The sequence below is a fragment of the Chrysemys picta genome, chromosome 3, assembly GCF_011386835.1.
Source record: "Chrysemys picta bellii isolate R12L10 chromosome 3, ASM1138683v2, whole genome shotgun sequence".
NCBI lineage: Eukaryota > Metazoa > Chordata > Testudines > Emydidae > Chrysemys > Chrysemys picta.
Window position 1 is genome coordinate 205,833,048 of NC_088793.1, and position 26,181 is coordinate 205,859,228.

Genomic DNA, 26,181 nt, shown 5'->3' on the forward strand with positions numbered 1-26,181 from the left:
TGCAACCTTAATTTGACCCCTTGTGCATGTGCATTATGGTAGTCTTTATCTGCATGATCATATGCTATCTTTTCCACAGTACTCTGCCTCGTTCAGTGCACAGGAAAGATGCACAAGAGAGGCAGAACTTAGCTTGCACAGACAACCCTAAATCTAGTATTTCCTAATTTACGGATGCTTGACTGGAAACCTAAGTGTTCTTTTAACGTAGCTTGTTTGTTTGTATGTATGTATGTATATAATAAAAATGTACATTTAGCTTCCAATACGTGGAATGTCCTGTTATCAGAATGGTTTCTCCCATCACCCCAACTACAGCAGCATGACAGGGCTGTATAACACTCTTTTGAATTTACAGAAAATGTGGCTCTGCCAACATTTTAAACGGTCTCCCCAATGAAGACATCTGGAAAGATATATAATCAACTTAGAAATAGGATCAGAGGGGTAGCCGTGTTAGTCTGAATCTGTAAAAAGCAACAGAGGGTCCTGTGGCACCTTTGAGACTAACAGAAGTACTGGGAGCATAAGCTTTCGTGGGTAAGAACCTCACTTCTTCAGATGCAAGTAATGGAAATCTCCAGAGGCAGGTATATATCAGTGTGGAGATAACGAGGTTAGTTCTTCATGAGGTTGATAGATTTCCATTCCATACGGCTAAATGCAGTGCCTTGCATGGTGTCAAGTATCAGAGGGGTAGCCGTGTTAGTCTGAATCTGTAAAAAGCAACAGAGGGTCCTGTGGCACCTTTGAGACTAACAGAAGTACTGGGAGCATAAGCTTTCGTGGGTAAGAACCTCACTTCTTCAGATGCAAGTAATGGAAATCTCCAGAGGCAGGTATATATCAGTGTGGAGATAACGAGGTTAGTTCTTCATGAGGTTGATAGATTTCCATTCCATACGGCTAAATGCAGTGCCTTGCATGGTGTCAAGTATCAGAGGGGTAGCCGTGTTAGTCTGAATCTGTAAAAAGCAACAGAGGGTCCTGTGGCACCTTTGAGACTAACAGAAGTACTGGGAGCATAAGCTTTCGTGGGTAAGAACCTCACTTCTTCAGATGCAAGTAATGGAAATCTCCAGAGGCAGGTATATATCAGTGTGGAGATAACGAGGTTAGTTCTTCATGAGGTTGATAGATTTCCATTCCATACGGCTAAATGCAGTGCCTTGCATGGTGTCAAGTATCAGAGGGGTAGCCGTGTTAGTCTGAATCTGTAAAAAGCAACAGAGGGTCCTGTGGCACCTTTGAGACTAACAGAAGTACTGGGAGCATAAGCTTTCGTGGGTAAGAACCTCACTTCTTCAGATGCAAGTAATGGAAATCTCCAGAGGCAGGTATATATCAGTGTGGAGATAACGAGGTTAGTTCTTCATGAGGTTGATAGATTTCCATTCCATACGGCTAAATGCAGTGCCTTGCATGGTGTCAAGTATCAGAGGGGTAGCCGTGTTAGTCTGAATCTGTAAAAAGCAACAGAGGGTCCTGTGGCACCTTTGAGACTAACAGAAGTACTGGGAGCATAAGCTTTCGTGGGTAAGAACCTCACTTCTTCAGATGCAAGTAATGGAAATCTCCAGAGGCAGGTATATATCAGTGTGGAGATAACGAGGTTAGTTCTTCATGAGGTTGATAGATTTCCATTCCATACGGCTAAATGCAGTGCCTTGCATGGTGTCAAGTATCAGAGGGGTAGCCGTGTTAGTCTGAATCTGTAAAAAGCAACAGAGGGTCCTGTGGCACCTTTGAGACTAACAGAAGTACTGGGAGCATAAGCTTTCGTGGGTAAGAACCTCACTTCTTCAGATGCAAGTAATGGAAATCTCCAGAGGCAGGTATATATCAGTGTGGAGATAACGAGGTTAGTTCTTCATGAGGTTGATAGATTTCCATTCCATACGGCTAAATGCAGTGCCTTGCATGGTGTCAAGTATCAGAGGGGTAGCCGTGTTAGTCTGAATCTGTAAAAAGCAACAGAGGGTCCTGTGGCACCTTTGAGACTAACAGAAGTACTGGGAGCATAAGCTTTCGTGGGTAAGAACCTCACTTCTTCAGATGCAAGTAATGGAAATCTCCAGAGGCAGGTATATATCAGTGTGGAGATAACGAGGTTAGTTCTTCATGAGGTTGATAGATTTCCATTCCATACGGCTAAATGCAGTGCCTTGCATGGTGTCAAGTATCAGAGGGGTAGCCGTGTTAGTCTGAATCTGTAAAAAGCAACAGAGGGTCCTGTGGCACCTTTGAGACTAACAGAAGTACTGGGAGCATAAGCTTTCGTGGGTAAGAACCTCACTTCTTCAGATGCAAGTAATGGAAATCTCCAGAGGCAGGTATATATCAGTGTGGAGATAACGAGGTTAGTTCTTCATGAGGTTGATAGATTTCCATTCCATACGGCTAAATGCAGTGCCTTGCATGGTGTCAAGTATCAGAGGGGTAGCCGTGTTAGTCTGAATCTGTAAAAAGCAACAGAGGGTCCTGTGGCACCTTTGAGACTAACAGAAGTACTGGGAGCATAAGCTTTCGTGGGTAAGAACCTCACTTCTTCAGATGCAAGTAATGGAAATCTCCAGAGGCAGGTATATATCAGTGTGGAGATAACGAGGTTAGTTCTTCATGAGGTTGATAGATTTCCATTCCATACGGCTAAATGCAGTGCCTTGCATGGTGTCAAGTATCAGAGGGGTAGCCGTGTTAGTCTGAATCTGTAAAAAGCAACAGAGGGTCCTGTGGCACCTTTGAGACTAACAGAAGTACTGGGAGCATAAGCTTTCGTGGGTAAGAACCTCACTTCTTCAGATGCAAGTAATGGAAATCTCCAGAGGCAGGTATATATCAGTGTGGAGATAACGAGGTTAGTTCTTCATGAGGTTGATAGATTTCCATTCCATACGGCTAAATGCAGTGCCTTGCATGGTGTCAAGTATCAGAGGGGTAGCCGTGTTAGTCTGAATCTGTAAAAAGCAACAGAGGGTCCTGTGGCACCTTTGAGACTAACAGAAGTACTGGGAGCATAAGCTTTCGTGGGTAAGAACCTCACTGGGAGCATAAGCTTTCGTGGGTAAGAACCCCTCTGTTGCTTTTTACAGATTCAGACTAACACGGCTACCCCTCTGATACTTGACACCATGCAAGGCACTGCATTTAGCCGTATGGAATGGAAATCTATCAACCTCATGAAGAACTAACCTCGTTATCTCCACACTGATATATACCTGCCTCTGGAGATTTCCATTACTTGCATCTGAAGAAGTGAGGTTCTTACCCACGAAAGCTTATGCTCCCAGTACTTCTGTTAGTCTCAAAGGTGCCACAGGACCCTCTGTTGCTTTTTACAGATTCAGACTAACACGGCTACCCCTCTGATACTTGACACCATGCAAGGCACTGCATTTAGCCGTATGGAATGGAAATCTATCAACCTCATGAAGAACTAACCTCGTTATCTCCACACTGATATATACCTGCCTCTGGAGATTTCCATTACTTGCATCTGAAGAAGTGAGGTTCTTACCCACGAAAGCTTATGCTCCCAGTACTTCTGTTAGTCTCAAAGGTGCCACAGGACCCTCTGTTGCTTTTTACAGATTCAGACTAACACGGCTACCCCTCTGATACTTGACACCATGCAAGGCACTGCATTTAGCCGTATGGAATGGAAATCTATCAACCTCATGAAGAACTAACCTCGTTATCTCCACACTGATATATACCTGCCTCTGGAGATTTCCATTACTTGCATCTGAAGAAGTGAGGTTCTTACCCACGAAAGCTTATGCTCCCAGTACTTCTGTTAGTCTCAAAGGTGCCACAGGACCCTCTGTTGCTTTTTACAGATTCAGACTAACACGGCTACCCCTCTGATACTTGACACCATGCAAGGCACTGCATTTAGCCGTATGGAATGGAAATCTATCAACCTCATGAAGAACTAACCTCGTTATCTCCACACTGATATATACCTGCCTCTGGAGATTTCCATTACTTGCATCTGAAGAAGTGAGGTTCTTACCCACGAAAGCTTATGCTCCCAGTACTTCTGTTAGTCTCAAAGGTGCCACAGGACCCTCTGTTGCTTTTTACAGATTCAGACTAACACGGCTACCCCTCTGATACTTGACACCATGCAAGGCACTGCATTTAGCCGTATGGAATGGAAATCTATCAACCTCATGAAGAACTAACCTCGTTATCTCCACACTGATATATACCTGCCTCTGGAGATTTCCATTACTTGCATCTGAAGAAGTGAGGTTCTTACCCACGAAAGCTTATGCTCCCAGTACTTCTGTTAGTCTCAAAGGTGCCACAGGACCCTCTGTTGCTTTTTACAGATTCAGACTAACACGGCTACCCCTCTGATACTTGACACCATGCAAGGCACTGCATTTAGCCGTATGGAATGGAAATCTATCAACCTCATGAAGAACTAACCTCGTTATCTCCACACTGATATATACCTGCCTCTGGAGATTTCCATTACTTGCATCTGAAGAAGTGAGGTTCTTACCCACGAAAGCTTATGCTCCCAGTACTTCTGTTAGTCTCAAAGGTGCCACAGGACCCTCTGTTGCTTTTTACAGATTCAGACTAACACGGCTACCCCTCTGATACTTGACACCATGCAAGGCACTGCATTTAGCCGTATGGAATGGAAATCTATCAACCTCATGAAGAACTAACCTCGTTATCTCCACACTGATATATACCTGCCTCTGGAGATTTCCATTACTTGCATCTGAAGAAGTGAGGTTCTTACCCACGAAAGCTTATGCTCCCAGTACTTCTGTTAGTCTCAAAGGTGCCACAGGACCCTCTGTTGCTTTTTAGAAATAGGAGTAATCTAGCAGGTCATACACGTTGCTTCTATTGGCTGAGCTCATTGCACAACACAGGTGTCATAAACATACAGCTAAGGGTAGCATAAAATCCCTCCTTTACCTGTAAGGGGTTAAGATGCTCAAATAATCTGGTTGGCACCTGACCAAAAGGACCAATAAGGGAAGAAGATACTTTCAAATCTGTGGGGGAAGGTTTTGTTTGTGCTGTCTTTGTCGTTCTCTCTTGGACAGAGATACCAGGGCAGGGGGAAAAAAAAAACTCCTAAAACCCTACCTGAAGTAAGCATCTAAAATTACAAAAATTGTAAGTAATAGCAAGGAAATGCGTCGGATTATCTTTTGTTTTAGCTTGTGAATTTTCCCTATGCTAAGAGATAATTTTATTCCTGTTTTTTAACTGGGAAGCAGAATCAGAGGGGAATCCTCTGGGTTTTAAATCTTTTTATTTACTCTGTAAAGTTATCTTCCATCCTGATTTTGCAGATGTGATTTTTACCTTTTTTTTTTTTTTTTTTTTTTTTTTTTTTTTTTTTTTTTTTTAATAAAATTCTTCTTTTAAGAACCTGATTGATTTTCAGTGTCCTAAAAACCAGGGATTTGGTCTGTGCTCACTTTAACCTAACGGTTGGTATATTATTCTCAAACCCCCCTCCCCCCCCCCCCCGAAAGGGAGTGAAGGGGTTTGGGTTTTTTTGGGGGGGGGGAGGGGAAGATAGGGCTCCAAGTGGCCCCTCCCTGAATGTTTGTTTAAATCACTTGGTGGTGGCAGCAATACCGTCCAAGGACAAGGAAAGGAATTTGTGCCTTGGGGAAGTTTTAACCTAAGCTGGTGGAATATAAGCTTAGGGGGTCTTTCATGTGGGTCCCCACATCTGTACCCTAGAGTTCAGAGTGGGGAGGGAACCCTGACACCAGGGGCTCCTTGAATCCCTCCACATCCCCCTTCCCCCAACAAGGTTTCCACAGCCCGCATCTCCTCTATGCCAGGGGGTCTGTGGTCCCCTTTCCCCTCATGCCAGTTCCACCATTCTCTTCCCGCCCCCCCATGCCAAGGGTTCTGTGTGCTCCCATTCCCCCCCCACCATTCTTATTCATTCTTATTCTCTTTTATCTGTTTCTTTTCTTTCTCTTTCAGGGTTGTCAACATTTTTAAACTGTATTGGGAGGATGGGCAGAGCTAAGGTGAGGGTTATTGTAAAACTGGAAGGTGATAATGGCTGCCATCAACTGGTTCTTTGCTCCTATAGACCGTTATAGAGGTGGCTGAAGCTGCTAGTTCTGCAAACCCATTCTGTGTCTCCCATTTCCCCCTTTGGCTTTTCCAGTTGTCACCAAAATGAATAGGGTTTTGCCTGTTGATGTTTGGTACACTCCCTGAAAATGTTGGAATTGATTGGACACGACATTCAGAAGTTATCATGTAACACATCCAAATGCAGAAATACCATCAAGTTGAGTGCAAGGCCTCACAACTCTGCCAGTAAAATTCAGACTCCGTGCTGAATTATGTTGAAGCTGTTAAGGTGAATTTTATTACAATTGGAATTATATAAGAAAAAGGAAAGACTGTTTTAAATCAACATTACTTTACTGTGATGGAGAATTCTTGGGAAGAAAATGGATGTCCTCAATCCCAAATGTGAAAGCAAATAGGTAAATATTTTTTGTGATATTTCAAATATAGATGAAACAATGCATGTTACCAGTCTAGTTAATGAAAAATTGTAAAATAAAATGTTCACCTATATTCTGCAGTGCTGCTCCATCTGAGGAGGAAAAAACTGGATGACTCCAAGGAGGAGGAGAGGACTCACAAGAGCATGGAGGGCCAAGGAAGAGAACTGGTGCAGGCTTCTACATTTGTTCCAGAAAGATAATGCAGCTGCTGTGAAAGAGAAAGCAGCAAGTGAGGAAGGAAATGATGAATCCGAAGTTAAGCAGGAAGGTGTAAAGAAGATGGATTTTATTATTTACAGCAGCTTCTCCAAATGTGCAAGTGGCAACATATGCAGCTCCTCAGTGGTGGACTCTTGCACATACAAAATCTATACGAAGACTCTGCTAGTAGCCATTTGAGTCTACTGCAGACATCTAAAATTTTTTGTAGATGGTTCAAGAGTCACTTTTACTGCCAAAGTTGACTGAGATATTTGCAAACAATGCTATTTTCATCTGTTTCTTGTAGGGTTAGATTACATCTGTATGTGTTGAAATAGTAATTTTTTTAAAGTACATATTTTGGCACCTGTTTGGATATTTAAACAGTAATAGTTGAATATACCTTTTAGTTTAAGAAATTATAAATGTTCAATAAAATTGAATTATGCATCTAATTATGAGGTTTTTTCAATTTCTAATGTGGGGAAAATCCTTCATTCTGAAGTAGCAGCAGTTAAAAAAATACAAGAGTTCCTGGAATATGGGTTCTTCCAACAGTGGGGGTCACAACCATTTTTTTTTTATAGCTAGATGAGAGAGGGGTGTCTGGAAATTTTGTTACATTGGACAATGGTATGGGAAAAATTTTGAGAATTGCTCACCTAGCCAACATCATTCTCAGGTTTGACATACTTTAAATCTGCGTGAAAGTTGTGTAGCGCTTAGAGTATCAAGTCATAAACTGTTAATGAACTGGCAAATGTTAGAGTAAAACTTACTGGATATATGAATTTTTTTTAATTTCATTTTTGTCGTGTTGCCACTTTAATTTTATCAAATGTGAATTTTGAAGGACCCAAAAATGTCATGCCATATCTGAATTCTGTGATTTACTAGGGAAAACAAACTTCAGTGGATCTTTTTCTCCTGCTTATATTGGAGCAGCATGTATTATCTTTACTAGGCATCAGGTTTGGGGTTATTTTTCCTAATTTAATTATCCTGTGTTTTGGTATGTAATGCCATGTTCACACAAGGAAAGACTATGTAACACAATGAATGTAATTTAATTTAAAGGTCTAGAATTAAGTGAGTCAGTGTAGCCCAGGAAAAATAATCTGTAATAATCTCTTAAGAAAGTGTAGTTCTTTTTTATTTGTGTAAGTATTATGTTAACATCTATTATGAAAATGAGAACCTTGCTGTAACATAAATCTAAATTGACCTATTAAACTCAGATGTGTATTTGTGTTGTAGTGAATTTATAATTAGTTCAGAGTATTGGGGGGGGGAAAATTAAGTTCAAAGGTCTTGCTAAATGCTGTTATCAAAGCTCTGAATGTGACATACTTCCTGTGATAGCCATGCATCCTGATTTATGCAGCGCTTGGCTGCCTCCTAAGTCCAACAGCGGCTTCACAACTGGATGGGGTGTCAGCTATTTCCGGATGTGTTATGCTCCCAGACCTACTTATTAGCTGCTTCAGGCAGCTTGTGTTGATGGGGCCTAGGAACTGGAGAGTCTTTTGGGTCTTGGAGACAGACTTACTCCTAGCCTATTACTTTCTTGGTGCACAGAGAGGCTGTGCAGATTGCAGAATCCACAACAGGGGCAGGGGTGGACTCCATGAGATATTGGTCCTTCAAGGTCTTTAGGTATTCTGTGGCATAGATGTCTTCAGTGTGGTCCACTAAACCAGGGATTCAGTGGCCCACCACCTCTTCTGGCTCCTCATAACGCCCAAGGCACCATTGTTTCTGACTAGCACCCAGTGCACTTGAGCACCTGATCCGTCAATATGTCTCCCTCTGGCACAATGTGCTGTAGATGCTCCAACTGCATGGTGGGTGTTAGCTTAGTATCCAGGCCCATGGAACTTCTTTTGGATATTGTTTAGTGTATTGATCGGGCATGTGGAAGCACTGGTGTCTGAGCTGAGTGTTTTTGAAAAGGGCTGTGAATAACTGCCACATCTGTGGGACCCTTTATACACTGTATGTCTCTTGCTTCTAGCACCAGTCCTTTGGCTGGTCTTGAAATCATTGCCTCCTGTTAGGGCTCAAGGCATCCGGGCACTCCAGAAGAACTTCAAGTAGCTGACCAACGAAACATGATCTGCATCACAGAGGTTAATAGAGATGGCCTTATGTGGAGGAAGACATTTAAGGTATAGCACAAGAATGAAGGGTGCTTGAGAGACTTGCTGACACCAGTGCTGGTTGCTCTGACTCCCCCTTCTCGTTTCCATGCCAATGTGGGACTCAGACTGCAGCTCACCTGCTGAGGAAAGTGGAATTGAATTGGAAGGTGATCCTAATTCAAATGAAGAATTAAGCCATCATATTATAACAGTTTGGCTGATCTTGCAAAAGCCTTACACTCAACTCATTGACATTTCTGTTTGTATGTAACATAACTATCCCAGGAATTCAGAAATGTGCTAGGCATCAAAGGCCAGAACCCTACTGATTTGGAGAAGATTGGGGACACGTGGGAGTCCCTACCAGCTTTCTACCACTGTCTCAGTTTTGGGCACTTCTGCAATAGCCTATAGATCAAAGAGCTGGTTGATGGTACCCATTAATATTTACTAATAACAATATTCCATCTCTATTGGGAGGATGAGCAGAGATGAGTTTTAACAGGTCAGTGTCCTGAATGCTTTGTCTGGAAGAGAAGTCAGAATAATGGTGGGGGAAAATGGGGGTATGCACATAACTTCTGACCTGGGGAAGAGGATGTGGAACCCATGCAGGGGGCACTGGGCACACAGAGCCCCTGCCATGGGGGTTCACACAGCCCCTGACATGGGGAGAGGTGTTAGTGGGGGGAAGGGAAATTGGGCACTCGGTGTCCTTTGCAGGGGAGATTGGGTACCATGGTACAGGGGAAAGGAGTGGGAGTGTATACAGTCCCTGCTATGGAGTGAGAACGGGGAGAATGCAGAACCCCTCGTGGGTGAATATTGGGGTAACCTGGTAGAGGCAAGGGGGGTACAGAATACCTCTGGCATCAGGATAAGGTCATATAGGAGGCACACAGCCCTGACATGGAGGGCATGAGGGGGGAGTAGGCACACAGCCCCTGGTATAGGAGGGATGAGGAGTCTCTCAGAACACCTAGCAATGTGGAAATGGAGGCAGATGGAGCCTCTGGAAGGGTGGATTGGGGGGCACCCTGGTTCGGGGGTAGTAGGATGAAAGAAGAGAATGGGGCTGTGCAAAACCCTTGCCATGGCTGGACAAGAGGATGTGGGCCACACAAAACCCCTGATGGGGGAGATTGTGGGAATCTGGTATGGAAGAAGGGGAGACAGAGACTCTGCCACTGAGGGTATGGGGGGAAGTAAGAATAGAGCTGAACATAAAGCCGCTGGTGTAGGGGAAGAACAGAGGGAGCAGGGGAGAATGAGACTCCCGAGCAGTTGGAGAGATTGGGAGGAGTTGTAGGAGGTCCCTGAAATTGGGGGAAGGAGGGGCACAGACCTTATGGGAGAATGAAGAGATGCAAGGAGCCTGTGGTGCCTGCAGTGAGCTTGGCCGCCACAAGTGATGAATCATGTATCCCACTAATTATGTGCCGTGTTAGAACCATCAAGCCAGGAGAGGCACAAGATGTTTCCAGTGACAGAAAACACTGGCGATGCTAATGTGCCACAGGAGATTCCTGGTGGTCTCTTTCCCACCAGTAAAATAAAACAACTTTATATAGGCTAAGCTGATTGATGGTTGGACCTCTGTAGGAATGGTCCCTGGGTTGGTGAATAGGATGTAAGGTTTTCCTCTAAGGTCACTGGATGTGTATCTTTGTGTTTAACATGAAGTCCATAGCATATAAGAGCACACAGGAAAGCTTTTTCTTCTGCACCTCTTACATACTCACTGTCTCCTGGTATTTTATTATATAAAATACTTTGCATGGAGAGGATGGCCATTTCAAGTAGATGCTCCCAAATAACCTTTTAATAAACAGAATGCAACCTCTTGATAAGGAGGGTACCTCCAGGTGCCCACTTTCTTCAGATTTCCTATCCTTTGTGCCTGTGTGATGCCCTGTCTGATTTCTCAGGGTCTTATCTAAAGTAGGTTATGGGGTTATTCGCCTGATCCAAAGACTCTTAAATCAGTTGAAAGGCTTGTTGACTTTAATGGGCTTCGGATCAGGTCACAAATGGGCTTGGAATATTTTTGCTCCTGTCTCCTCTTGGAGTTTAGGCCTTCGATAATCTTTGTGCTTCTCATATATCGCAAGTTGCTTAGTATTGGCATGTGTTAAATCTAATGATCCTGTCTCGGGTTTTTCTATTGTGCCTGTAATGGGTCATAATCCAGGCTGAATTTTTTTTTTTATATATCTGAATTTCTGGTGTATTAAGCCAGCTATAACTTTTTGGTATTGGTCAACTGAACTAACCCTTGTAGTTGAATGGGCCCCCTTTACAATGGCATTTCCTTTGGTCCTTCCTGGATGAGATCCATAGTTCATCTAGTCTAGTGTCCTGTCTCCTACAGTGGCCAATACTTCATGCTTCAGAGGGAGGTATAAGAAACCCCACAACTGGCAGATTTAGAATAATCTGCCCCCATGAAGGTCTGATCCTAATCCGTAATCGTTAGAGATTGATTTAAGCCGTGGAAGCATGCAATTTTTATACCCTTCACAATATTTGTTGTTACCATCAACTGTTGTTCTGGATACTCTTGTTCGCCATATAAACATCTAATCCTTCTTTGAAGGTGGATAATCTCTTCTTATTGCTGCTGCTACTACTACTTAGGTTTGATTAATACCCCAAAGAGTGGAGCAGGTTTCATGCTGACATTCATGAGGACCGTAGATGATTCTATATCCTATTTGCCCTCAAATCTGGTCGGCTTTGCAGCATTTATTTTTGAACTTGGAAGAAATTCTCCAACTGCTAACATCCTCCAACTGCTGGAATGGCTGTATATATATTTCCTCTTGCGTATCTTAATTGTTGAGCTTTGGTCAGGGTCTCTGGGCAGTGTACCTGTGGGTATGGGTTCCTGTACTATATCGCGTAGATGGGCTGAGCCTAACAGGAACTGAGGGTTTTAGTCTTGATGTGTATGCAACGAAACCTATTGTTGTATGGAAACTAATTATAGCTTCTGAGTTCTTGCCCACTGGTTATTCTCTCAGACCAGAGCATGTTTGACTGGCAGATAGAGGTGCTCCATGACTTTAACAGCATGGGGAAGAAGGTATGAACTCTTGGACCTGGTAAAAATAGAGACAGTTTTCCAAACAGACCATGATCCCTTCAGTATCCCAGTCATGCGTAGCTAGACCTTCCCCCATGCTCTGTTTCTTTATAAAAGGAGACTTTAAACACCCAGACTTTGCAGTTATTGCACTGATTCATTAGGTGGCACTATACATCTACAATAAACCAGTGGGCCTTTTAATGGCCGTTTGAATTTTTTGTGGTATATGTCTATTGACATCCTGTTTTTCTCATGACCCAATATGTTCCAAGAAAGTAGGTTTTAAATTTGACACTAGATTACAAAAATCCTTCTGTACTCTCCCTTCTACCATGTTTCCCTGCACAACCCATTTCTTTAAAAAGAAAAAAAGATTTTTGAAAAGAAACAGATGAAGGCAGAAGCCTTTTTCTTTTTTTGAGGGGAGGAGGGGGGTATTTTTGTATGGTTAGCATTCTGTTTTTGACTGTAAGAAATAATTCAGTAATGGTAACACTTATAATAAACCATATTCATAATGCATGTTTGGTACACACAATGTTTTTAAAACTTCGAAATTCTAAATATAAGTTAACTTTAAAAAAAGACTTTGGTATGATTAAATTCATTAGTCGCTTTGAACACTTGATTTTTATTTGAATATGGAGTTGGAAGTACAGGTAACTTTTTTAAAAATTGGGCTTCATCAGAGTCCAAGGAAAAGTTATTTCTTTGAGTCCTGTATTAGAGCTTATCAGGATAAAATAACCTGCAAGCTTGTTTTACCTAGTAACATGAACATGAAAGGTCGGTGATGAATTTTTTTAAAACCTTTTAATCTCTTCACTGCCTTAAGGAAATTGTTCTCCCTACTGCTCTTTCTTGTTGCACAATATTAGGAAGGAGAGCTACAAAGCATTGTATACATTTATGTAGGATCAGATTTTTGTACAAGTATTTCATTAAGAAAATGACTTGAAGAGCTAAGTATTTTCTTACTCCTGCTTTTCTTACACCAAAACGCACAGGTTCAAGGACCTGTTTTTATTTTCCATGGTCTTCAACCTGTGTCATCAAATAGCATTATGCTAAATCAAAGTCCCAGATAACATTACGTATCTCTCATAAGTATGTGATAGAATTACTTCTATCTCATTTACTTTGAATCCTGACCTTTAAGCAAGTCAGTCTGCGTTTTTCCATATGCTCAAAAGCTGCCTCTAGCTTTCTGCATTGGAAAGAGAAGGCTGCAACCTCAGAGGCAGACACATGGTAAGTAATAGCTTTGTCTGCTGCTGAAAGATGATCATCCACACATAACAGGGAATCCAACCAGAAACCCAGGTTGCAAACTGTAGAAAAGACTGTCAGTGGGTACTGTGGTGGAGGCAAAGAACCTCTATTTAGTCTCGTGCACAGCTATAATATAAGAGTTCAAAGATCTTTATGCCACAATCCATTTCATCCCAAGACTCCTGCCAACAGTGCTTGAGCTGTCCTCCCTCACATTGGAGTTGTTACAGGTCAGATATAAACTAAGCAACCTGCAAGATCAAAGCCAGGTTAAGAGGTTGCTAGTGGTCCCCCTCACCAGGATAAGATGCAAATATCCCACTAACCATTGATTGAGTGTTCTGTCAGGAGATCAGTGTTCTCCTTGAGAGCCCTCTGGAAACGCTCAGGTTGCGTTAGTATGATAGTGCACAGTCTAAATGGATCCTTCATTGTGATGGGTTGTGTGGCCTAATCTCTAGTTTAATGGACATTGTGGTTGCTCTATGAGGGGTTTAGTTTCCAAATTTCACATCTCCAGTCCCAGTCCAAACAGTATGTCAAGAGTGTGGTCAGCCATGAGAGTTGAACCAGAAACCACCAGGGATAGTCTCATTGGCCTCATGGTGACCAGGAAAAACTAAATTGATTCAGAAAGTTGGCCATCCATGGGAATGCTGAGATTGTTGCTGTCAGCACCTGTGTCTACAACATGAGATAATTAACTTGAACAGGTCATGGAAAGAAGTAATGTTCCCTCAGGACTTTCAAACAAAGTTGGACATACTATATTTGATCCAGTTTGGGAATGGGACACCTTTTACATTTACATTTAAAGTTGGATGCAAACCACAGTCACACCACCTCCACTCTGATTCACCCGGGGGTTCATGTGGCACTGATACCTGCCTGAGACCAAATATGCCAAATAAACCCCACAACTTTGTTGAGCTAATACTTGGTGGTATGTATAAGAGCTTCATCTCTTATCGAATCCGAGAATTGTTAATTATTGACAGCCGACCAATGTATTCATAAGCATAACCCTAGGCTAGGAATTGCTTCCATTGATACCCTAAGCCCTGAGAAAACTACAGCCTAAACCAGAGGAGCTGAAATGAAAATCTAAATTCAGATTTGTCTAGCACCATTTTTTTTTTTTAACCTGCCTTGTCTCATCCTTGCCTCCCCATCTGGTATAGGGATAGAAGGACCCAGACCTTCACTGTTAACATGCTCCCGTCCCCTCCAACTCTCAGGCTCCATTCCTGAAGCTGTTGGCAGTGCTGCCTCACTCTCTGAGTCACTTTAAGGTGGCCAGCAAAAGGACCTACCTGTCACAGCTAGGTACCCAAATAGGGACCTCCTGGGTAGACTGCGAAAGACATCTCAATGATGTAACTACTAACGCTTATTCAACCAAACCCAAATGAGCTTACAGTAACAAACCCTACAGTTCCATCCCAGACTAACCAAATTGGCAAACTAAAATTAGGAACCCCTTTATAAAAGAGGGCTTTAAAAACAAACACACACTGGTACCTCTTCTTCATTTTTCCTCCCAAACACAGAGAGCCTTATCCCTCCGTGTGCCTCTCCCACAAAGAAGTGTAACCTCTTCCAGCCTCATTTCCCAGCCCTTTTCCCACAGGGCCATGAATCAATCTTCCCTACTCCCAGGAAAATCCTCGTGTGTAATATGGAGGAGGCTGCCCATCATACAAACACATTCACATCCCTCAGAAAGACACACAAGCTTCCCCTTTATGTCTCCAACCCACAAGAATGTAAAACACCCAACCAGCTCCTCCCACATGAGTTGTAAACCTATTAATTTAGAGATAAACACACATGTCCAGTTATGTCCTCGCCCAGTGAGGGAGGCTTCTCTCTTAAAGGGGACTCTCTCCCATACTGCTGGTGGCATGAGGTGGACTGGACAGACCTGGAGTAGAATGGTAGCTTCTTCTCTAGCACAGGTGAGTCCTGGGGTAGACCAGGAACTCTTCTCTTAAAGGAGACTCCCCTGCCCCCCCCCTCCCTTTGCTGTTGATAATGCATCTAATTAATGTAGATTATTCTGTGATTTATATAATAATAAAAAAAACCCAGGGAATGGAGAGATTTCTTCTCAATATGTTAAACAGATTATTTGTAATGCTTTCACAAATGCATATACCATCATTCTTTAACACTTTTAATATTTAGCTTTCAATATTCACAGCAACTGGAAGAGAAGAGTGAGGATGAAGAGGATAAAGAATGTTTAAAGCAAGCGATAACAGCCCTGCTTAACCTTCAGAGTAGTATGGAAAGGATATGCTCCAAAAGTCTTGCAAAGCGAAGACTTAGGTAAACATGTTTCCATTTTTTCTGCTTTCAGCCCTCAATGCTTTGCTATAAATCCAGGGTTCCCAGTTTCCTCTTTCAGTAAACAATGAACAAAATAGTTTGTGACAAGCCTGCTTTTTCAGAGGAAGTGACATACAAAGCTAAGATAATTTGTTATTGTTTTAAAACCTTTCGTATTTGTATGTGTCCTTGCACACAACTGGTCAAGACATCCTGAGAATCTAGTGGTAAGCAGAAGGAAAGATAAATTGTAGATTTTTTTTCCAGATAGTGGATTTGTAAAATTATAATTGCTAATGTGCATTTTTTATGGTTGAAAGTAGATATTTCTTATGTCATGGAACCATTTAAATTATCTAAACAGATTTTTGTGTGCATACCCAGTTGAAAACCAAGCTTAAATGTGAATCAGTAATTACTTGCAATGTTGTGTACTTCAGATATATTTGGTTATGATTAAAATAAATGACAATATTCATGCAGTGCCAGTTTATACGTAATATAGAAACAGGTGTTTTTAAAAATTCTGTTCAATACATTAATTTAGGACTATTTTAATATTTTTTGATAACTAATCCAATTTTGTACTCTAAAATGGAATCTTTAGGCTTAGACATAAATGCATCGTACGGCTTAGCTGCTAATTGAGGAAGGTAGAATTAAGTGCATTCTTAATAATGGAAATAAATTGGAATACATGTTAAAGCATGTAAAAATGTACTGTAACAATTTGCCTTTTGCTGATTAGGCACTTCATTTAAAAACATTTTACATTGCATCGTTGATAACACATAGAATGCTTGTATCCAAATGAGGCGTTTTAGGAATTAGCAAGCACTTTTTCCATACTGGTAGTTCCATTAAAATTATTCTCTTGTTAGCATGTGTTTCTTTGAGGGTGTATTTACCTTCTCATTTGGAAGGAATAGATTATTTTATCCTTTCTGAACTAATGTGGTATTTCCTTTTTTTTATTACTACTCTCGTTCACTGCAGTGAATCTGCATGTCGGTTCTATAGTCAGCAGATGAAGGGGAAACAACTAGCAATCAAGAAAATGAATGAGATCCAGAAAAACATTGATGGTTGGGAGGGTAAGGACATTGGACAGTGCTGTAATGAGTTTATAATGGAAGGAACTCTCACACGAGTAGGCGCAAAACATGAGAGACACATATTCCTTTTTGATGGACTAATGATTTGCTGTAAGTCGAATCATGGCCAGCCAAGACTTCCAGGTGCTAGCAATGCAGAGTATCGTCTGAAAGAAAAAATTTTTATGCGAAAGGTACAAATCAATGATAAAGACGACACTAATGAATATAAACATGCCTTTGAAATTATTTTAAAAGATGAGAACAGTGTTATTTTTGCTGCTAAATCAGCAGAAGAGAAAAACAATTGGATGGCAGCATTGATATCTTTACAGTACAGAAGCACTCTGGAAAGAATGTTAGATGTAACAATGCTACAGGAAGAGAAGGAGGAGCAGATGAGATTTCCAAGTCCTGAGCTTTATAGGTTTGCAGAACCAGACTCTGAAGAGAATATTGTATTTGAAGAAAACATGCAGCCCAAATCTGGAATCCCTATCCTCAAGGCAGGAACTGTTGTGAAACTCATTGAGAGACTGACCTACCACATGTATGCAGGTGAGGCAGCCTTTAAGCTGTTTTAGAATATTTGAAGCTGTTGATTATTTTACTAAAACCCTAATTTCTTTACATCAATACTTATTAATACAGAATGAGAAGAAAGATACTGTCATCTTTCGTGGTTTTGCAAAGCTCCAGTCTGTATTTTCAGCGTCTTGATGCAGTAGCTTGGCTAAGAATATAAGATGTCTAACGTAGTGGCTGCAGAGCTTCTGTGTGGAAGCCACTTCAGCTTAGTATCTGAAGAAGCTCTCTGCAGTCCCTAATGTACCACTGTCACAGGGCAAGAACTGGATGTAGCAGTATTATCTCTTGTGGCTCTGCCTCCAGCCTGCCTTTGCTTTGCCCTTACCCACCCCAGTGCAAGTACAGAGCTGTTGTGGAACAGGACCATACACATTTGGCCCATTCAAATCCAGCCTTTTCTTGTTCAGCAGAACCACAGCTGTTCTGTTGTCAGGTGTTCCCTGTGGCCTAATAACACTGATCTAAAAAGCATACTAAACATTGGTACCGTAAAAATAGATTAAAAGACTTACCCTTTTTACAAAAAAAAATCCATAAACAATTTGAATAAAACCTCAACTAATCAACATGCTTTACAGTGCAAAAGGCATTCTGAAATAAAATTGTTTTTGAGTTAAGGGTCTGGATTCCAGAGAGGAGATCTTTATGTAGTCTCAATACTATAGACATAAAAATATAGGCCCCAGTCCATTGAACTCACTGGCACTATGCATGTGCATAAAGTTATTCTCATACATGGGTACTTACAGGACCAGGGCCATACACAATACTTCTTTCTGTATGTTCCAGGCTTCAAGAGTTGCTATCTGTTTGGACCTCATAAGCTGTGGTGATATTTGTAGGGCCACAGGCTCAGAAAGAGTTTCTATATTCTCTATTTTAAAACTACAACCTTGAATTCAATCTGTGCCTGCACAGGCAGCTAGTGAAATGAACACGCAGCAAAGAGGCAAGATATAATATCAGTTTAGTAGTTACAGAGGAACAATTCGTTGCATGTTTCTTGCTTTAAATTTAACTGAATTTCAGTATAAAGGCTTATTAAAGGGACAAAGCTACTATACTCGACTTTAGGGCTTTTTAATACAAATGTCTGTACTTGGTAGAGATAGATACATAATAGCACTCATCCCTAGTTACCTTGCTTCTTAATATTTTATGTGCTGCATTTGCAGAAATGTTAACCAGGTTCTCTTGTTTACTGCTTTAAAGCTTTAAATGTGCAAATTTCCTAAAGAAGGTGCCTCTTCCCAAGACAGAGTTAAAAATTGGTTTGTTCATTTTTGAACCTAAAGTCTTACATTTATTCGTCAAAACAGTATGCAGTACAATAACTCAGTGCTGTTTTTTTTTTTCTTTTAATGTAAAATTAATCTGGTTTAGGATAACTGAGTGCTTACCACTCCACTTTTTTTTTTTTAACTATTCAGTAATTTGCCAATTTAGACAAAGGATCAAGATGCTTCCCTCCACCCCCATGTCAGAAAGTTATATGTTTTGATTTTTATAACGTTGTTATATTGAATAATTCTGACTTTTTAAAATATGTAATTATTTACTTTTCTTTAAAAAAAAAACAATGCTTTCCTGAAGAGTCGAGGGTAGGATTTTTGTGGAATTTTCTGTTCTGTTTCCTGATGATTTTTTTTCAGTTATTGCTAGATCCTGTATTATAGATTTTTGTAATCCCAAGACTGACTTTAGAGCCTATTGGAAAAACAGGTTACAGTAGTAGAATTTTCCAACACATTTGGAGAGGCTGGGTTTCACCAGGGAGAGGCTATGGCAGTTCTTTGGCTTGGATAGGTTTAGGCTAGGAATCAGTATCAAGGCTGTATCAGAGATTGGGGTTGGATTCTTTGACAGATGGAGAAGATCTATTAGGTCAGTGGTGCCCAACATTATTAAACAGGAGGGCCACATAAACCCTAGCACAATCTTGTGTGGGCCAAACAGATTCTACATATTTTAATCAGATTTAAAATCACCTGTATTGATTTATATTTTACATTCAGCTTGTTTTATGTATTTAGATTGTTTCCAGGGGCGGATTTACCATGAAACACACAGTGCCCTGGCGCAGCGCCCCCCAACAACAAAAAGGGGCCCCAGGGTCGGGCACTCAGGCAGCTCAGCACCAGCGCAGCCCTTGCAGGGGGGCTGTGGGGAGCAGGAGAGCAGGGACGGAGGCTCACCTGCACCCTCAGGGGAGCAGGCAGGAGGTGCGGGTGGCGGGAGCACTACGAACGTGGGCCAGAGGATTCTGGAGGAGCACAGTGCAGCCACGCAGCCGGCCGGTGAGAAGCGGCGCTTTGAAGGGGAAACCGCTGCTTCTCTCCACCTGCGTGGCTGTCCCTGCTCCTCCTGAGTTCTCCAGCCCCTGCTCGCAGGGCTGGATTCAGAAAGGGGCGGGGCTTTAGGGGCCCTTGCGTTCCAGCCCTGCCTGGCCGGGGGAGGAGGTGGGAGGCGGCTCTGAGAATTGTGGCCAATGGGACCCACGGGGGGCGGTGCCTGCAGGGCAACCACAGGACAAGCAGCGCCACCTGAACTCACCGCACCTGCAACCCCTACCCCAAACGGGAGCTGCCCCAGGTAAATGCTCCACACCCCTGCCCCAGCCCTGAACCCCCTCCCTCACCCGAACTCCTGGCCAGACCCTGCACCCCAACCTGTTCCTGCACCCTAACTCCCACCCAGACCCTGCACCCTGTGTCCCAGGAGGAAAATGCAGGGAAAAAAATTAAAAAGGGGGGGAAGAGATAAGAGAGAGTGCTCCCCCCCCCCCATGGCTGGGGGCAAAAATGAAGCTTGGCACAGGGCCCCACTAACTCTAAATCTGCCACTGATTGTTTCTATGTACTGTATTGTCTGTTTACACAGTTGTATAAACATGACGACAAAACATTAATGAATTGAGTTTTAGTATATTGTGTTGAAGCAGGCCGTGGGTCTTATGAAGTGCTCTGGTAGGCTGTAGGTTGGTCCCCCCTTTATTAGGTCATTTAGTCCAACCCCTGTCAGCATGGCATTTTTCTTTAGAATACATTTTCCAGTGTTTTTGCCAGTCTAATTTGAAAATCCCAAGTAATTGTACTTCCAACACTTCCCTACGGAGACTATTCCATACCCTAAAATACATATCGTGATGAGGGCTTTTCCTCATACTCAGTTGTAATTTTTTCCTTTCTCAATTTCATTCCATTACAACTATTGTAAATTGCTCTCCATCCTTGGTGCCCAGTTCTTCAGTAACCGATACACTACACATTGCAAGATTAGAACCTTGAATATTTGTAGGTGGCTTTCAGTCTCTGCCCTCCCCCCACTTTGCTACCATTTAACCAAGTTATCATTTGTTAATCTCTATTGTAAATGAATCTCTCCATACCCTCAATCACTTTTATTGCTCTTCTCTGAATGCACTTGCATTTATTAATATCTTTCTAAAATGTGGTCTGAATAAATAAACCTAGTACTCCAGATGCAGTTACAGCAAAGCTATTTTAAGTCTCTGTTCTCATTTGGTCATAACTTTTCAAACCTTTTAGCCTTTGGGGATGAAATGTTATTTGTTTTTGGTTTCTGTCCCGTGAATTTTTTGGAAGTTGGAGCAATGGCAGTTCAGCAGTGTTTGAGAGCAAAAGCCAAGACATTTTAAGTAGAATTGGTTTTGTGACATTGTTTTGAAAAGTTTGAGCACTAAAATAAGTGGGGAAATGAAGGTAGTATTTAGAAGGGCAATAGCCCCAAAGGAGAAGTACCTTTTTTGAGTTTTCTGGTGAATGCTTGTTTTGATTTGGCTGGAGACTCACCTTTTGCACATACACAACAATTTGATACAAGTTATTAATAAGTTTGGCATTGTTCCTAGTCTTGATAGGACGCCCTGTTTGTATGCTTGTGCTCAGTGAGATATGAGCTTCTCTCCAGAGTTCTATCTGCCCAAAAAAGAACAGTTTCTAAATTATTTTAGGAACACAGGATCTAGTAAAAGAGATGTTTCTTTTGCTGTATTCCCCACCAAAATGCCCCCTTAACCTACATATAGTACTAAGCATACGGTGGTAGCCAAGGAGAGTCCTGATTTTTAAGTCCACTTCTTCCACCAAATGCACTTAATAATTCTCTGTGCTTTACAACCCCTATTTAACAAAGCTTAGAGTTGGCGTAACTGAGGCACAGGGAGGTTATTTGGCTTGTTCAGGGTCACACAATTGAGACAGAAAAATTAACTGATTTGCCTACGTTGCCCTGGGGAGGTACTGTGATAGGCATGGAGTTAGAGTTAAAGACCTGAGTTCAGCCGCAGAATTACGCATGCACTCCCACCTTTGCAAAGGGCTTTGAAATCCAAGAATGAGAGAAACACTGTGTATGCTAAGCATTGTTAGCCATGCTTTTCAGATGAACAAAGGAACACAGAGGTTCAGTGACTTAACCAGGAAGTACTACGACATAGGAAACTAGATCCAGTCTCAGTGAACATATTTGATGCCTATGCATGAGTCACCTAGCTTTTTAGTGAATTTACATACTTTGCAAAGAGTGCAGTGATTTACTGCATTTTTAGGAGATGCAGAGTGAGTGAGGCAATCCTCTGCAGTATCTCTGCCCCTATTGTCTTTACATAATGTGTGTGAGCTGAGAGTATGGCTCCATATGCTCACCTTACAGGACCTACTCAGGTGCCTAAGAAAGCACATTCTGATGACATCTAGCCAAATTATTCCAGATTGTATAACTTTTTTCCCCACCATACATAAAATTCTGTTAAGAGAAGTTTAAAAATTGTGTGTTCAACCTTAACTCTGCACCTTTGTGCATATGCATTATGTTAGTCTCTTATTGCACGAGCACACCTTTTCTCAAACAGTGCAACTGCTGCACACACATCTCTTAGCGCTTCAACTTAAAGGTGTAACTTCTCTAGCTGTGAGCATTATTATTTATTATTTGTAGTGCATAGGAGCCCTGGGCATGGACCAGGATCCCATTGAGCTAGGAACTTTACAAACACAAAACAAAAATTTGGTTCCTGCCCCGAAGGTCTTACATCCTATAAAGCAGGCTTTTATTGTGTAGCTGGGCCTGGCACTCCAACGTGACATAAATGCAGTGTACTCTAAGTAACAGCAGTGTAGCTAAATTAGTTGCAAACTCAAGACCTGAATGATCTGAGGCAAAATCAAATATCAGATCTCATTTTTTTTTTGCAATCAGAGGTCCATAATGATTGATTATGCAGGATTTCATGTACTGGGGTGGACCTGCCTGTCCCCCAGGCTACATTGACTTATCTGCAAAAAATGTTTCCACTGGCACCAAGGTGAAATCTCTGGTAGAGCAGCTGCAATGGCGTAGTACTGCCAGGTAGTCAGGCACCCACCAGTGGCCAGAGCCAGTGTAATGACACAGGCCTCCGGGGATTCATCCCGTTTGGAGGCAGGCCCCACAGCCTTTTCCATGAGGCATGGATGGCAAACCACTGCATCCTCCCTGTAATGGGACAGTTCGATACATCTCTGCATGGAGACGTTTCCCCTACATCAATCCCCTTTCCACAGAGTTTAAACACTAAAGGAGACCATTTGACCCTGTTTGCATAAACCTGTTTGTGTGTGTGTCTCTCCCCCCTCCTTTTCCTGATGTTTGTGTAAGAGCATTAAGGTTAGGGGCTCCTCGTTTTGAAAGTCCTGGCAAGTTTTTTATCTATAGGGCAGTGCTGTTCTATTTTTAAAGCTTTGATATGTTAAGAGTATTTGTGCGTCAGCATAGTGTCCGTTTCCTTTCTTAAGGAATTCAAGGGTGATTATTTATAAATCCTTGTAGAATAAGTTATTGTTCTTTTTTAGTTTTTAAATTGGCTGTATTGAAGGGAGAATTATCACATGAGCGGACATCCTGACTAAGTGGAGTTGTCTGTAGGTTTAAAAAAAAAAAAACAAATTGGTTAGCTATATAATATACATTATTTTTAAGCCACTGATTTTGTTAGTAAGATAACACCTGTAATCAGAAACTGAAAGAAAAAAAAGTGAGATTTGTTTTGCTATATTTACCTCAAATGGAACTACACTGCTGTGGATTCTGTGGCTCTAAACACTGATCTCAAATTCTAATGTAAATAACAATAGCGATGATTCAGATGGAGAATAGCCAGGACATTTTTAAATGATGTGGAGGCATTCTACTCTTTGGTTTAAACAAAACATGTTTAGGGTACACATTGTGTGTTTTAATAATATATAATGAAAATCATTCTGTGGAAACACTACTACTTATAGACAAATACACCTCTACCCCGATATAGCACTGTCCTTGGGAGCCAAAAAATCTAAACGCCTTATATCGAACTTGCTTTGATCCACCGGAGTGCGCAGCCCCGCCCCCCTGGAGCACTGCTTTACCGCGTTATATCTGAATTCGTATTATATCGGGGTAGAGGTGTAGTTAAATAGTTTTGTTCATGGTTTCTGAGTTTGGAGCCAAGTCAGGCATCTAAATAGGGGGCCTGATTTTCACATGTGCCGACTGCCTGAAACTCCCATTGTTTGGCATCTAAAAATTCAAGTGCTCCCCTAGTTCTGGATGTAAACACCTACCGTTTGGCATTCAAGTTTGAAAGGTTTTGTCTTTAAGTGTAAAAGTGCAGTTCAGCTCTGTAAAAATGACATTCTCATCCCATACTGAGTAAAGGGAAATCCCCTATTTTCATTATTTGCATGACTATCTTATTAAGGAGACAGGTGGGTGAATTAACATCTTTTATTGGATCAACTTCTGTGGATGAAAGAGACAAGCTTTTGAAATTACACACAGCTCTTCTTCAGGTCTGGGAAAGGTATTCAGAGTGTCACAGCTAAATACAAGGTGGAACAGATAAGGAGTTAACACATGTTAGGAGAGACCATTTTGGGTGAAGTGGGCAGGTAACACCTCTACCATTCTACAGCAAAGCAGGGTTAGTGGCATGGGGGTGTTCTAGAGAGAGCTTGATGGAGGGGTGGTGATTATTCCATAATGGCCCATTATAGGGTTTCTGACCGCTTCTTTTGAAACATCTAGCACTGGTCACTGTCATAAATAGGGTGTTGGACTAGATGACTCACTCATAAAATGGCATATATTTATGTGCATTTATAAAAATGCACTAAGTGCAACATTGTAAGAATTTTTCCAGTTCTTTTAATAATTGAGAGAGGAAAAACAAGTGGTTTTTGTGAATAATTTTAAAATGCAGTTAAAATTGATTTTATTCATTCTGCCTTCTATTGCCATGCCCAAAAGTTCTAAATTGTCACTAAAATAACCAGGAAATGTTGAGTGTACTGTATAACAGGTATCTATTAATAGTCTGAGTGTTTTCAAGTACACTTAGGTTTAAAGAAAACCATTCACTTTGAATCCTTGTGAAGTATTATAAATAGCAAATTCGTTGACATGAAAGCAATGCTTTTTTTGTGTATCCCCTAGACCCAAATTTTGTTCGGACGTTTCTCACGACATATAGATCCTTTTGCAAACCTCAAGAACTATTGAGTCTTCTGATAGAAAGGTATGTGACTTTTTTGTATCTTCACTGGAGTGCTTGCTGCACTGGTCCATATGAGGAGGGATCTCTCTCCTTTTTTTCTTTTTTTTAATGTGGTGTAGGATTAAAAAAAAGTTTTTATTTTAAAATTTAACATTTTAAAAAGATGGTTTCAATTTTTGTCACTGGTCTCTCTTAAAAGTTTTCAAATCCAAGGATTATGAAGTCCAAAAGATTGATTGAAGTCAGTGGAGTTACGCTGAGTTACACCAGATGAGGATCTTGCCCCAAAGGTTTTGTCATTTTGCAGTCTGTATTGGCACGTACTGTGACTGTGTTGATATCCTCTATTTTATTTTGTTTATGTAGTGACATAAGATACATTTATTATTATTTCCAATTTAGTAAGTGGTTGCTCTACACTTACGAACTGGTAAGGGCCTGATTTAATGGAAACCCTCTAAACTTTTTGACTAGTAGGGGAGAAAGCAGAGGTATCTTCAATTGAATCAAACTCTTAATAGTTTTGTTAGTGCATGTTCTGAGAAAGGTTAACACAACAAATTACTGGTTCCCATATACATCATTTAAATGAACGTAAAGGTTTAGACTTCGTTGTTTGTCCCATGCTAGGTTTGAAATTCCAGAGCCTGAGCCAACAGAAGCTGATCGTATAGCTATGGAGAATGGAGATCAGCCTCTTAGTGCAGAGTTGAAACGATTTAGGAAAGAATATATACAACCTGTGCAGCTGCGGTGAGTATTAGAGAAATGCAGATAAAGCTTCTCCTTCGTAGAGTGCCTCTGCAGATTCCCACAAGGAGTTTCTTGTCATTCTTCATGAGCCACAGAGCTACTGACAAAGTGGTAGAGCTATGAGGGGGCACTTATGCCTAGTTTGCATCACAGCAATCGCGAACCTGATTCCCACCTAGTAACGCATCCTCCGTTTCATTGATTCGGCTTATAAAATATGTATAGAACCACAAAGCTCCTTTCTTTACAGTACATAACTCATTGGATAATAAAAAAAAATATTTTCTTATAAATGGAGTTTTCTGAATGTATTGTCTCTGCAAATGCACACTGATCCCTCCCACCTTCGGTATACTTCGGAATCCTTCTGAAGACTCTCTGAAATAGAGAAGTGAGGACAGGTTAAGGGGTCAGCTTTTATAAAGTTTTAGGTTCTAGAATGCTACAATGCAAATTAGGCACTAATGCTTCCTAATGGGTTTTCTGAAATCTGTGCTTCTAGTGGCCTGAGGGATGGAGCAGTAAGGCTACTGTAGACTCAGTTATACTGGCAAACCTGCACTTCTGCCTGTGTAGCTTGTTTCACTCAGGGAGCTATAATAAGCTATGCTGGCAAAATCTCAGGCCTGGTCAACACTACAGCTGCGGGTCGATCTAA

The 26,181-nt window shown here is 41.5% G+C and overlaps 1 protein-coding gene across 1 annotated transcript in view; it reads left to right on the plus strand.

Moving 5' to 3' along the window:
* Nucleotides 1–26,181, plus strand: part of SOS1 (SOS Ras/Rac guanine nucleotide exchange factor 1) — an 85,381-nt gene that overhangs the window by 38,760 nt on the left and 20,440 nt on the right. Inside the window, exons 9-12 of the mRNA XM_005311266.5 lie at nt 15,427–15,554; nt 16,551–17,206; nt 24,710–24,791; nt 25,401–25,523. Coding sequence (XP_005311323.1) covers nt 15,427–15,554; nt 16,551–17,206; nt 24,710–24,791; nt 25,401–25,523 — 989 coding nt within the window. The remainder of the gene's footprint in view (nt 1–15,426; nt 15,555–16,550; nt 17,207–24,709; nt 24,792–25,400; nt 25,524–26,181) is intronic.